Source organism: Puma concolor, chromosome A1 (genome assembly GCF_028749965.1).
Source record: "Puma concolor isolate L17-30 chromosome A1, mPumCon1.1.hap2, whole genome shotgun sequence".
In the NCBI taxonomy this organism is placed as follows: domain Eukaryota; kingdom Metazoa; phylum Chordata; class Mammalia; order Carnivora; family Felidae; genus Puma; species Puma concolor.
This window is the reverse complement of record NC_141667.1, coordinates 65,733,712-65,747,662: the sequence shown is the minus strand read 5'-3', so window position 1 is coordinate 65,747,662 and position 13,951 is coordinate 65,733,712. Positions and strand designations below refer to the sequence as shown.

At 50.4% G+C, this 13,951-nt stretch overlaps 1 protein-coding gene across 3 annotated transcripts in view; it reads right to left on the bottom strand.

Moving 5' to 3' along the window:
* HRH2 (histamine receptor H2) overlaps positions 1 to 13,951 on the bottom strand; it is a 78,534-nt gene that overhangs the window by 24,802 nt on the left and 39,781 nt on the right. Inside the window, exon 3 of one of the 3 annotated variants that reach the window (XM_025924882.2) lies at positions 729 to 3,656. The exons of 1 other annotated variant lie outside the window; for it this stretch is intronic. In XM_025924882.2, the coding sequence (XP_025780667.2) occupies positions 3,464 to 3,656 (193 nt within the window). In that variant the 3' untranslated portion in view covers positions 729 to 3,463. Of the gene's footprint in view, positions 1 to 728; positions 3,657 to 13,951 lie in introns of those variants that run through there. One more of the 3 variants, XM_086720223.1, reaches the window with a different exon arrangement.

Sequence of the window (13,951 nt, the reverse complement as noted above, 5' to 3'; positions counted from 1 at the left end):
CCCCCTTTCACTTTCCAAACCCTCTCATCAGTGCCCTTGGGACTCACTCCTGGCACAAACTCCGTGAACTTCTTCTTGACCTGGTGGTCCCTTGCCTGTGCCTACCCACCCTACCGCAGACTTCCTTGACGGACACGTTTTCCATTAAAAAAAAAATTTTTTTTTTCAACGTTTATTTATTTTTGGGACAGAGAGAGACACAGCATGAACGGGGGAGGGGCAGAGAGAGAGGGAGACACAGAATCGGAAACAGGCTCCAGGCTCTGAGCCATCAGCCCAGAGCCCGACGCGGGGCTCGAACTCACGGAGCGCGAGATCGTGACCTGGCTGAAGTCGGACGCTTAACCGACTGCGCCACCCAGGCGCCCCTTGTTTTCCATTTTAAAGATCTCCTCTTCTCCTACTTCACAAAGGCGTCTCGGAAGCTGGCAATTTCAGAAATACTCCCTTCTATAAACCCTTATCGAGAGCCTACCACGTACCTGGCTCACAGGGCAAGCGGGACAAAGGCCTGATCCTTCCGACCAGCCTGTCCTTCATTGCCAGCATGGTGTCCTATGATGAAACCTTGTTCCCTGAGGACTCTTTTACTTTTTAAGGTAGCTTCCAAGTTGGCTTTTACTGCAGTGTTTTCTCATAACTCTTTTTCTAAATCAAGACACGCCGTACGATGAAGTCTGGGGAGTATTCCTCACCAGGAAGTGAAAAAATAAAACCGCAAGGCAGCATCTGTTTCGATAGCTTTATTGGAACATGGTCGCAACACAGAACATGGATCTGGGGACCCACCGCAGACACTCCTCCTCTAGACAGCATGTGCCCCACTTCTGCAGCCAGCAGAGGCTCTAGGAAGCCTCCAGAAGGGTGGCGGCAGCTCAGAGACAGACCCGAAGGAGGCCCCTGCAGTGGCAGGTGGTGTGTGGGCACGATGGGTTGGAGCCCTGACCAGCTGAGACCGTGATCAGCCAGACCAGTCTTATGCCTCCAACTACTTGGCCATGACTTAGAGACCCACCTGCCTTAGACCCTCAAGAAAACTTGAGGAAGGGATTCTGGGGCTTCCAGATGGAATCCAGCCAAGAAATTGAGCATCTCTGAGGGCCACTGGGGCAAATCATGCCTTCAAATATGCTGGCAGATAAACCACTTAAAGCCCCTGCTATGTGCCAAACGCTCTTCTAGGGGCTAGACATACAAAGGTCCAAAGAAATAGGCAGGGCCCATGACCTCCTGAGTGGGGGAGACGGACAGAGAACCACACAGATGACTGTAAATTACAAACAATCAATGGCTTCTGAGGACAGTTCTGGGGTATGTGGGGGAGGCCTGACCTAATAGGGTGGGTCAAGGAAGACTTCCTCAAGTAGTGATATTTCAGCTGAGGTCTCATGGTCTCACGTCATGGAAACAGCCTTGTGCATGGCCTAGTAGCTGCAAAGAGCAATAAAATAAACAAACAAAAGAGAAGCCAGTGGGGTTGGGGTGAAGCGACAGAGGGGACCATGGCAGGAGGAGGCTGGAGGGACAGGTCAGGGCTGACCATGCAGGGCTGGTGGGCCATGAGAAAGATGGTTTCTTGCATGCGCGACGTGACCATATTAGCGTTTTGCACAGCCCGTTGTGGCTGTTGGGTGGGGAGGCAGGCTGGAGGAAGGCCAGCAGGGAACATGGAGAGCTGTCAGGAAGCTGTCTCAACTGTCCTGACCGAGGGATGGCAGTGGGGCCCAGTGGGGACAGGGCAGGTGCGGAGAATCAAGCAGAAGGTGGGGACGTGTGGAACTAGGGCTCAAGAAAACTGAGCAAGAGGAGCTAGAAAGGGAGGTGCCCAGGCTGACCTCCTTGGCCAGTGGCTTGGGCTCTAAAGCCAGTGGCAGACGTCTGTCTGAGACCGGGAACCTGGAGAGGAGCAGGTGCAGCGAAAAGGTCTAGAGTGTGGTTGTGGACATGCTAAAAGCGAGGTGCCTTTGAAACACCCAGGCTGGAGGTCGTGGCTGGAAAGCCACAGTCGTGGCTGGAAAGCTCCCAGAGGAAGCTTGGGGTCCAGGTACAAATCTGTGAGTCACTTCCTCACAGGGAAGCCTCCTGGTAACTTCGGTTAAGAGGGCGCAGACGAGGTCACAGAGGGAGAGAAATCGCAGTGAGAAGAGAAAGCCCTTGGGACAGGCACACCGGACAGCTGGGGAGAGGACAGTGAGTCGCAAGAGGGCTGAGAAGGCATAGGTGTGCAGGGAGGGGGACACCACGAGGGGGTCTTGGAACCAAGGAAGGAGTGGGCTCAGGGAGGGGCAGTGGTTAGCAGTGAGGGTCCACGCACACCCTCATTTCTCCAGGCTATCATCACCCTCACTGCCTTGGGTCTCATCAACAACCCTGTAAATAGGCCATCTTATCCCCTTGGACAGAGGAGTCAAGAGATGGTCAGAAAGATCGCTACTGACGCACCCAAGGTTACGTATCCAGCAGAGGGCGCTGTGGGGCCAACTCCCCCCACCCGGCAAGGCCACCTCTCCCTCTAGGACTCCGGCGCACTAACCACCACCGCCCACCCCGGACCTGCCCCGAATGTTCGAATGCTCGCTCCGCTCCACACCACTTCTTGATGAAAAGCACCAGAGAGGGTTAGTACTGCAGCATGAAGGGATCCCCTAGGCTCCGGCTCTGAGCCTCGCTAAGAGGCAGGTAGGCTGAGTCAAGGAAATACCTTGATCTCTCTCCTGAGAAGCAGTGCAAGGTCATGGCAAGAGCCTGGGCTTGAAGCCGGGCTTTTTATCCATGCTCCCACTTGCTAATTCCCTGCACAGCTATTTTTCGAGTGCCTCCTATGAGCCGGGAACACATACTAGCTGAGTACCCTGAGGCAGGCCCCGGTCTTCTCTGAGCCTCAGTTTCTACCTCTGTCAAGTAGGTTGGTGATTCTTAACACATGTTATAAGGATTATGTGAACTCATGTAGATGAAGTACCCGGCACACAGAAGGTGCTCATTAAAGGCTAATTTCCTTCCTTTCCTTTCTCTTCTCTTCCCTTCCCTCTCCTTTCCTCTCCTTCATCCTACAGAACCCATGAGGGAGAGACTAACTCTTTATGGCAACGCCGTCTGCTGTGCTCAGAGGGCCTGCGCGTTCCTGCACGTACAAATCCATGCACACACCTGTGCACGCACCTCCAACGTCCAGCCATCTCTGCTCGTGACTCAGGGCCAGCACCAACGTGAGCTCTGAACCCATGGGATTCAGCGGACCCAGACCCAGGAGAGTTCTGAGCATCTGCTGAGAATGCCCGGCACAGGACAGGCCGCACCACACTAGACCCAAGGACCCCGGCACCCCGCTGCGTGCTCTGGGACTCCCTAGACTCGGGCTAGGGCGCATCTTCGGTGGCTCTGGGGGCTTCTGGGTCCTTAATGGCTCCAGGAGTCAAATCTTGGTGACCAGAAGCAGTATCTTCTGTGTCCTGGGCTGGGTCTAGACAGCCTCGGAGGGCAGAGTCCTCACCGCTTCCTGGGGTGGTGTCCTCAGTGGCTCCTCGGACAGTGGCTCGCCTGGCTGCTCCTCTGAGGGGCCTCTCACGTGTCTCTGGAGGAACCTAAGCCCCCACAGACTCTTGCAGCAGCTTAGAAGGTTGCTGGAGCACACAGTGCAGGATAGCGCTGGCTTCCTGAGGAGACACAAGCACAGGTCAGGGCTGAGGTGACCATGGAGCAAGGCCAGTGGGCCCAGGACCTAGCCTCTGGCCTTTGCTTCCTCTAAGCTGGCCTTGGGAAGGGTGGGGTGGGATGGGGTGGGAGCCCTTCCTTTGCCACCAGGGCTGCCCACGTGCAGCCGGGACTTCCCTCAACCCACAAAGGAGAGCATCCAGGAGACGTGCTTTCCGATCTCAAGTCTGCTTCTAACATGCTCTGTGTGCCCCTGAACTCCTCTGAACCCCAAACGGAGGAAAAAATAACCACCTTTCCAATTCTTGGCAGGATTAAGTGTTACACAATATGTACGAAGGTATCCCACACATTGTCTGGCTCACAATAGGAGCCCAGGTAATGTTTGCTGTTTCTGACTCTAGATGAAATGATTCCCGAACAATCTACAGCACGCCTTGCAGGAGTTCGGGGGAAGGCTGGGAGAAGAAGACACACAGATTTATTCAGCCTTGCCTTAAAATCAGTTGCGAACACATCTGTCCATTAGAAAGTGTGCTCCCTAAAGGCAAGGCACTTGCCCCGACAATTATGGCTGGCATATAGTAGTTCCTCCGTTAATCTCTGTTAAGTCAATCTGATCAAAGAATAGATCGCTGAAGACTGAGTTAGCCCAAAGCTTGGTAGGAAAGTTTTTAACAAAGCATTTGGCATACATTTTGAGGAATAAGAGGATTTCCCTCACTTCTGGGCATACAAATTTCCTTGGCCCCGTTGCCTGCTACAGTGTGGATGACAGACCTGCTTTTCTCTTTAGCTGCTCTCAGGGAGTCAGAATTCCCTCATCACTTTTATTTCAAGCTTCATGAAGTCAGAGGGAAAGGCTCAGCGTGGCGCCCCTGTTTTCAGTGCCTGGAGACCTACCCAACACCTGCAGATCTCCCTTTATGACCGAGAACAGGTGGCAGGCTCCGAGCTTTCATCAGGCGATTGGGTCTGGTCAAACTTTGATCAGACCTTGTTTTGTGTCATTGTATCTATGTTCACGAGTTCTTTGTGTTTTCCACAAGTGATAGTACATTTCCGTTTATGGTGACAATATCAAGTTTCCTCGTAAATAAATTTCAGCGCAAAGTGTGTTATCATGCAGGTGGGAGAAGACTATGGGCTGGACTGGATGGGGAAGGGAATGCGCAAGCAGCTGTGGTTTGGGGAGTGCGGTTCCTCCTCCCTGACACATTCCAGCTCACCCTCAGTGCAAACACAGGAGAAGCTAAGTATTGCATGGTGACCTTAGAGACTCTGTCTGGGGTCTCTGTAGCTCCAGGGCAGGACAAAATAGCTCTGTCTAAAGCCATCAATGCCTCCTACTTTCTGGCTTCCCTGCCTAGGCTGGAGTGGTAACTTTCCTTGTCGGTTTCAAGCTGGGAGCCACGCATTGCTTGGTCCTGAGACCCACTGCGGTTCCTCCGGGTGTCCTGTGAAACTCACACCGTGCCTCAGCTCCTGCCATCATCTGTTAAGGTAATCTGGCTGCCAGAGGAATCAAACTCCCTGCTCCTCCCTTCTACATAAAGAGAGCAAAGAGCACCGAGCTCGCCTTTAGAATCCGTTAGATGGGGGTTGTGGGTTTGGATGCCTGGCTTTGTAAGACACAGATGATAGTGCCGACCCCCTAGCTTTCCTAGGTGTGTAGGTACACTCCAGCTTAGCCACTGCTAGAGTCCTCGAGTGGCCCAAACTCTCTCTGTAGGTCTGGCCAGCCCTTCTCTCCCCAGAACACCTGCCCTCGCCTGGACCTCAAGGTCATACCCCTGGCACCTCTGAGGCTCCAGTCCTCCGTGCCAGCCAGTGTACATATTTGACCAAGCAGGCAGGTATCTACCCTTGGATTAACATTCCAGACGCAGCTCTGATAAACTGATTTTCACTGAAATTATCAAAGAAAAGCTAGCTGTGGCTAGGAAAGAACTACCTCCCTTCTAACGAGCTTCCACATCACTTAAAATAATATTATTATGGAAATATCACATGATCCTGGTAAAAAATTCAGGCCGGAGAGACGAACAAAACAAAGAAAATAAACATCTCAAATAACTCCTCTACTCAGCCATATCTTTTTGTTACCTGTCCATTCTGTCATCAAATATTTTTAAATGAAATACATTATACACCCAAAGAGACTACATAAAAAACAAAAATGCATCATTTAAAGAATATAAAAGAATACGAAAATGGATACCAGTATAACCACCTCTCAGGTTACGAAACAGAATTTACCAGGAACTGACTTGTTTCAGCAAATATTTACGTATCCCTAAAAAACATATTGCAGTGTTCTGCCTGCATTTTACTTTTTGGGTCGGGTGGTCGGGGGGGGGGGGAGGCTGTAAATTACAGCTTTTTTCTTTTCATGAAATAATAATTAATTCAGCAGTATTGTCATTTTCCAAACGGGGACAATCCAGATTTAGCTCCCACAAGGCTGTTCACAGATGATAATCATCTTGAAATAAAACTTGAGTGGACAAATGTGATTTATCTGCCCCACATGCTTCCCTTTGGGAACCATCCACTCCCCACAGCATGTGGTCGGGGAGGGAGTGCAATCACTGGGCCCCATCCCCTAGGGGATGCCTTTGGATTAAGCTATCCACGTGGCAACAGTGACTGCTTGAGAGGTGAGTCCATAACTCAAACTGGGAGAAAGAGAGTCCTTTCCACGACTACTGTATCTTTCTTATGAGGCAGAGAAGCTGGGAGCACGTGAAACGAAGCTAAGTCAAGGGCTATCCAACTGAATTACTATCGCTTGCAACCGAAACACTTTTGTCTAATACAACAACACAGAGCATTAGTTGAGGTAGACTATTTCCAATAATAATATGGTCAGCAAAACAACCTTCTACAACATTTTATAACTAAACACAACCAACCTTCTAGACTTTATGATCACAGCAGTGCTCTACAACACTTTACGGCTATAAACAAAACAACTTTTATGATATTTTGGAACCGCAAACGTAAGTTTCACATGCCTGGAAAGACCTGCCACCTATTTGACGTTTTGAGTGCATTTAAAAGGCTTGAAAAAAATACTAGCTTATTTATCGCTTAATACACAGTTGCAGATACTAAAATTTTGGTTATTTAATGCATGTAGTGGTTTTGGGCATACACAATCTCTCAGCATACATCTCAATCATTATCACTTAGGTAAGAAGCATAAACTTATGTAATAACTATAATTTACTCTGGACTGAAAACATGTCACCGCTTGTAAAAAAAAGAAAACAGAAAAAAACAAAGATTAAAACTACAAATCGAACGTATTTAAAATTTAGTATTTCCCTTTTATATAAATGAAATCACGTCTTATGATTGTTTTTCTGTAGCTACCTTTTGTTGTTACTGTTTAATGCCGTATTTTTTTTCAGTTGATTGAAACTGTGTTGATGCATGTCCCTGCAGTTCATTGCCACTGTTGTAAAGTAGTCCATTACATTGCACTCCAATTTATTTGTCCATTCACCTGTCGATGCACATCTGAGTTGTTTCTTTTTTTTTTTTTTTAGTCATGTCCTTCTCATACTTGCTTTTGAATTTATACTATAATGGCCTCATCAAACGAATAGGAGAGTTTCCCTTTTTCTCTCCTCTGATAGAGTCTGTGCAGAATTGGAATGATTTGTTCTTGGAGTACTTGGCAGAACTCCTTTGCAAAACCAAGTACTACTGGTGTTTCATTCATTTTATTTATTTTTAATGGTTACAGGACCATTCCAGTTTTCTCTTTCATTCCAAGTCAGTTCTGGCAAGTTCTATTTTGCTAGAAAAAATTCCCTATATCTGAGTTTTCTGTTGTTTAGGGCATAGAATGGATTACGGCACTCTTATTATCCTTCTTGATCTCTGTAACATCTAAAATTTCTAAAATAATACCCCCCCCATACTCTTATTGCTTATTTATGATGTTCGTGATCAATCTTTGTAGTTCTGTAAATTTTACTTTATGTATTTTTGAAGCTAGTTTATTGGGTATGTACAAGTTGAGAATTACTATCATTCCAGTAAATAGAATCTTTTTCAAAATATGGTGACCATATTTATCTTTAGTAATACATTTTGCTTAAAATTCACTTTGTCTGATATTAATATAGCTACCCAGATTTCTTTTGGTTAGTATTTGCCTAGCATATTGTATTTTTCTTTCCTTATACTTTCAACATTTTTGTTTCCTTAAGTCTATTTCTTGCAAAAAAAACATTTGTTTAGGTTAAAAAAAAAACAAATCGGACAGCCTTTATTTTTCTTAAGCGGTCAGTTTATTCCATCTACACGTATCATGATTACTGATATACCTTGACTGATTTCTTCAATGTGATTTTGTGTTTTATATTTGCCCCACCTCTAACCTTTCCTGTGTTTTCTCGCTTTGCTTTAAATTTTTTTTTAACGTTTATTTATTTTTGAGACAGAGAGAGACAGAGCATGAACGGGGGAGGGGCAGAGAGGGAGGGAGACACAGAATCGGAAGCAGGCTCCAGGCTCCGAGCCGTCAGCCCAGAGCCCGACGCGGGGCTCGAACTCACGGACCGCGAGATCGTGACCTGAGTTGAAGTCGGACGCTTAACCGACCGAGCCACCCAGGCGCCCCTCTCGCTTTGCTTTAAATTGCCTTTTCTCCCCTCATTCTCTTTCTTTCTTGTGGAATCTCTAGCCTCTTATAAAATAATTTTAAGATGCATATTTAACATAATAAAGGCTAGTGGCGTGGAGCCCTCCTCCGCTCCTTAGTTTGCCATCCATGCCAGCTGTAAGTTGGGGTGAGACATTCAGCTAAATTTCAATATTGTGTAGACCGTACTACGTTACAGAGTCCAGAGAGACTGGTAGGGTTATATTTCCTGACCCCCTCCATAGTCCCATGGCCCGTCCCGCCCTGAGCCCTAACCCTTGAAGCTAGGGTGTGAATGGGGTTCTTGAGGGCACGTAACGCAGTGTCCACACAGTAAGTGCCTATGGCAAGCAGTTGTCGTTTTCACCTTTTCCTATCATCGAGTCCCCTTTTCTTTGGGATCCAGCCTTCCTCACTCTTTGCCCACGTGAGGGAGGGGGTTGACCTCTTACTCTTCGCCCTGGCTCCAGGCCTGGGTACAGAGGTAGACACATGACCCCCTCCCCCAGCCAACGAAACGTAGGCCTGTAACTTTTTGGTTGCAAAAGTTGGAACCATAGGAAAGGACACATTTCCCACTGGACCTGCCAAGGTGGTAAGATGTGACCTCGGAGCTGCTGGCGGCACCCCAGGGAGACTCTGACCGAGGCTGAAGTGAACACAGGGTGGAACTGAGTTGAAAGGGGGAGAAGGATAAATTTCTGATGACGTTTGTGCATTTGGATCCAGCCATCCTTGAAGCTACTCTTGTTCTCTGCAGTTTTATGAGCCGGTTCCCCACCTCCACCAATCCCAGCCTCTTTTAACTGGGTTTCTGCTGCTGGTGGTCAACAGCGTCCTAGTAATATTCCTAGAATCTGAATTTGAATTTGAATCTGAATCCCCTCTTTCCATACGGAGGGTGTTATAATATATTCAGCCACCCACAGTCTGGATGCCATTTCAGCGCCACGCTCTGTAGAGGAAGCTTTGCCCAGGTCCTCCCTGAACCTGGGTTTTCTCATCTGTGAAATAAGTTGATAAGAGCAACCTCACAGGACATACAGTTAATGACTGTCAGTGCCCTTTGCTATTACCTTCTATTGCTTATAGTACAAATTACCACACAGAACCACCACGTGCACGCATCCCTCTGCTATTACTTCTACCTGTGTCTTTGCACACGTCCCGTTGCTTGAAATGCCTTTCTCTTCTTGCCGTTCAACTTCTACTTCTGCTTCAGGGTTCTGTTCAGGCATCACCTCCTGTGGGAAGCTGTCTCTGAGGCTTCCCGGGATCGCTGAAATCTGCCCCAGCTCCTGGAGCCCCTCTGCTGAGGCCCTGACCTCCTTGGGTTAACTATCAGTTTCCCTGTCTATTTCCCAGACTAAAGCCAGGCACTGGACCTCTCGTCTGCATCCCACTGTCCAAGTTTGTCGTAGGCGTTCAGCCACGTGTGTGAAAAGGAAAAACCCAATAAATGTCAGTTTCGATAGTGATTCTCCCATGTTCCGACTTCCCCAATTCACAGATTGGCAGAAACAGAAGCACTTCCCCTGCCACTCTGGCAGTGCCTCTGCTGTGTGAGGTAGCCCATGCCGGCTTTATTTCCATATCTACCTCTCTGTGGCTAGCCTGGAAGAGCCTGGTGGGCAGGAACGCCGGGAAGGGCAGCGAGGGACGCCGGCCGTTTCAGCCAGCACCTCTGAGGCTAGCCATGTGCCGGAGAAAGTGTGGCATTTGGGACGAGGAGTCCTGAGTGTGGTTTGAGACTTCCTCATTCTCCTGCCGCTGGGTCGCAGTCAACTCCATGCCTTCTCCTGGGGACAATTCCAGCGAAAGGGCTGGGAGAGGGAGGCCCCCCTGCCCCCTCCCTTGTCTCCCGCAACGGGCCCAGCCATTGGCTGCTTTGTACCTTAGGGTCACCGAGAACCAGCGGTCAGGGGACTGTGTGTTGAGGGTCTGGGCTCACGTCTGAACCCAGGTCCTTGCTCTCCGGTTCCCAACAACACGGCAGAACCAACCACTGCCCGTGTCAGTTTCACCTACATCCTGGGAACTGGGTCACCGGAAGTCCTTTCTCCTCTATGAGGAAATGCAAGTGGAGATTAGAAAGGGGAAGAGGCTCTCTCACATCCTCAGAGCCAGCCACAACCCACCAGGGGTCTCTCCCCTGCCTCAAGTTTCTGTCATAATGAGGGGTGACCCCCCCCCCTCCAGGCCAGACCTAATTTCGGGTTGCTCTGAAGTAAGCTATGAGGTGGCAATTTGGGGACACCACGACGCCCAGACATCAATCAGAGCATTATCTTCCTATACCTGTGTTCCGGCCACAAACTGATAGTGCCTGATAGGCCGAAATGACCGAACTTCAGGCCTCTCTGCTCATGAAAGAAACTAATTTTTCACGCCCTTCTCATAATTTTCTGGAAGCAAACACGGAGAATTTGCCTACACCAGCATCTGCTTTGAAGGGACGGTGGAGAGGTCTTTCTGTCCTTCAGCAGCCAATGCCAACAGCAGACTGGACAGAGGCTTCCTGCAGGAGTTTCGCTCACACGCTCGGTTCACCTTCATGCCAGACAAGGTGAGAGGCTTCCCGGAACTCCCTGGGACTCAGTTGATATAAAGAGGTAACAGTCATAAACCATTGGGCCCTTTTAATTTTCTCCCCATGACAAAGGAAATAGATGGTGACGGTCCAAAAGCTTTAGGCTCCTAAAAGGGATCTTGATTAGGGACCTCACAGGACATGCATCCCTGAGTGCTGGAGCGTCACAGCCTGGGACTGCTCTGGGAACTCAATGACGGAGGGGTTGGCTGAGACTCTAGCAGTCCCCGAGGGGCCTGCCACAGAGCAAGTATCGTGAGTTGTACTGGCGAGTGAATAAGTGATTCACAAGAACTAGCATTTACTCAGTGCTCACGCGCTAGGTCCTGACTGGGCGGTTTTGCATCCTTTTTCTAGTTAACCGCTGGCACTATGAGGCAAGCACCGGTGTCCCATTTCACAGACCAGAAAACGGAGGCTCTGGGCATCTCAGCGATGCCCCTAGGTCACCCCATAGCAAAACTCAAATATGAAACAACGGCCGTTGTCTCCCACCTGCACCCCCTTCCCACTGGGGCACGCTCCTTCTGGAAGACCAGACTGAATGAATTTGATAGAACGAGCTAGTATGAGAGATGTGGAGGAGACGGTTAAGGGCGGGGCCGCTGGTCTCAAGCGACTCACGGGTGAGGGTTGGTGTGTGGACACACACAGCCGTGTGGGTGTGTGAGCGCGTGCCAGGGCCTGAGTGTGTCCGGGCGGGGCAGGTGGCATCTGAGCTGGGCCTGGGGCGATGGGTGGGAACTGAAAGGGGATGTGGGGAGGGGGGGAGGTCTCTTTGGGCAGAGGAGGCAGCCTGAGCTGAGGGCTGTGTTCTGAGAGCAGGGGTGCCTAGTTCATCTGGCGAAGGAGGAGCCCGGGGATGCAGCTGGAGAGGAGACGGCACGGGATCCTATAGCCAGAACATGATGGGCGCGGTGGGCGGGTCTGCATGGGACCTGGCAGGTGCTGGAAGCTGCAGGATGTGGGGGGCGGGGAGGGAGGGGTCAGGAGCCCACCGATGGACAGTCTCAGCTTGTGGCCTGCCCTGGCCCTTCTCCATGATTTTACAACTATGTGGGTCAGTGAGATGGCACCCGAGTGAGTGCCAGGCATGGGGAAGGAGCGTGACCCTTTGTCCCGTGTGCCCACCACGGGGAGGGCAGAGGCTGCAGGGCGTGGGGCTGCGCAGTGTTCAGGGGTGTTCTCTCTAAGACTCTCGGTCACCAGTCACGTTGAGCATTTACTGTGTGCCTGGCCTGCCAGGTGGGCACCACCCACATCTTTGCAGATGAGGGGAGCAGCCCTTCATGGAATTAAGTGACCTGACCAAGGCCACACAGCGTGTGGGTGGAGGAATGGGGTTCTTGCCATGTCTGCTTGGTCCAAAGCCTGTGCTCTGAGCCCTGAGAGAAAGCAAGTGATAGCCGCCATCCCCGGAGCGCCCCCGCCCCCCCACTCTGGCTCTCAGCATTTATAAGTATGAGCTCATTTAATCCACACACCAACCCCATGGGGTAAGTGCTATTACTCTCCCCGTCGATGGAGGAGAAAACTAAGGCACAGAGAGGTTAGGAAACCTGCCCGAGGTCACACAGCCAGTAAGTGGAGCTGGGTGTTACAGCATGCTGGGCTTGTTGCTTGAAAAACCGAAGGCGTGGGGGGCCCTAGTTCCACTCAACCCCTCCTGTGCCTCCACGTTATCCAGTCCTGTGGCTGTACTCGGACCGCCGAATAATAAAGTGCTCATGGGTTGGGCACTTAACCCTGAACTCTCCAGCACCTACATGACACATAGGATATAGTCGTTAACTTCTTATCTCTGACAGACGAGGAAGTCTGGGCCCCGAGAACTTTAGTCAGTTGCTCAGCGACTCCCAGCAAGCAAGGGGCAGAGCCTTGAGGGAGCCCAGTGTGGCCCAGCTGTAAAGCTGGAGACGCCCTGCCCACTCTGCCTCCTTCCAATACACAACGTGGCTCTCGGGGAGGCCGGGCATCCTCCGTCGATCTGGGTCACACTCCGTTCCACCCTGGTCCCAGCCTTGTGCTTCCCCCGCCCTGTTGCTCAAACCCTCCAGTAACCCCCACGAAACTGGCATGCTTGCCCAAGCCTCTCCTTGAGACTACAGAACATTTTGTAAAACTGAAGAAGGCTCCAGAGCCCCTGCCCTCTTACACCAGTGGGTGCTTATGTCGGAAGAACCCAGGGCCCCCGAGTCAATTATCAAAGTCATTTCCTATCACTCGTTCTGCCCTACTTTTGTGAGGCAGGCGAAGTGGCATGCCCATTTTGCAGATGGGGGGACTGAGGCTCAGGCAGGCCTGGCATTTGCCCAAGGTCAGTTGTGGTCACGTGCTGCATCGTGGAGCGAGCTCCCTGCATCACCGTGCTGGTCTCTTCGGTTTGAGACTTGTTTGCTCTGAATGGCTCAGGACCTGGACGTGTGACGGGGCCTCCTCTCTCTGACGGCTCCTTCCCAGCCCTTTCAAAGACTCTTCTCCCCTCTTCCCTGTCCCCTCCGCCCCCTCTGGCCCCTTCTCCTTGCCTCTATGTCCTGCCCTGGCCAGCCCCCCCTTACAGCCCTTCCAAGATGCTTCCCTTATGTGGCTTTGAGGAAGTGATACCTTCAGATGTGGCTGGTGACAGGGAGGCCAACAGCCTGTCTAAAAAACAACCGTGCAAAGTGTAACAAAAGGCTTAAAATCTCCCTCCCCTTCTACCAGTAATGCTCTTCTCAGAAATTCAGTTTCTAGGGAAATAATCTGAAAGACACAAAATATCCTCTGCGTGGAGATGTTCATCACAGGGTTGCTTATAATAGCAAAAAAAAAAAAGCGGATACAACAGCAAAGTACGTAGGGAAACATTTCAGTCAGTGATGAGGCCCTTCATGCACCCCTCCCCCCGCAAGCAAACTGCCATGGGCCGGTGTCCACTGAGAGATACCCCCACATGCCAGGCACTGTTCTCAGGCCTTCATATTTATCCTCTCCTTTAATCCTGACAATTTTTTTTAAGTTGGTACTTAAAACGCCCCCATTTGCAGACAAACAAACTGAGGCAAGGAGAG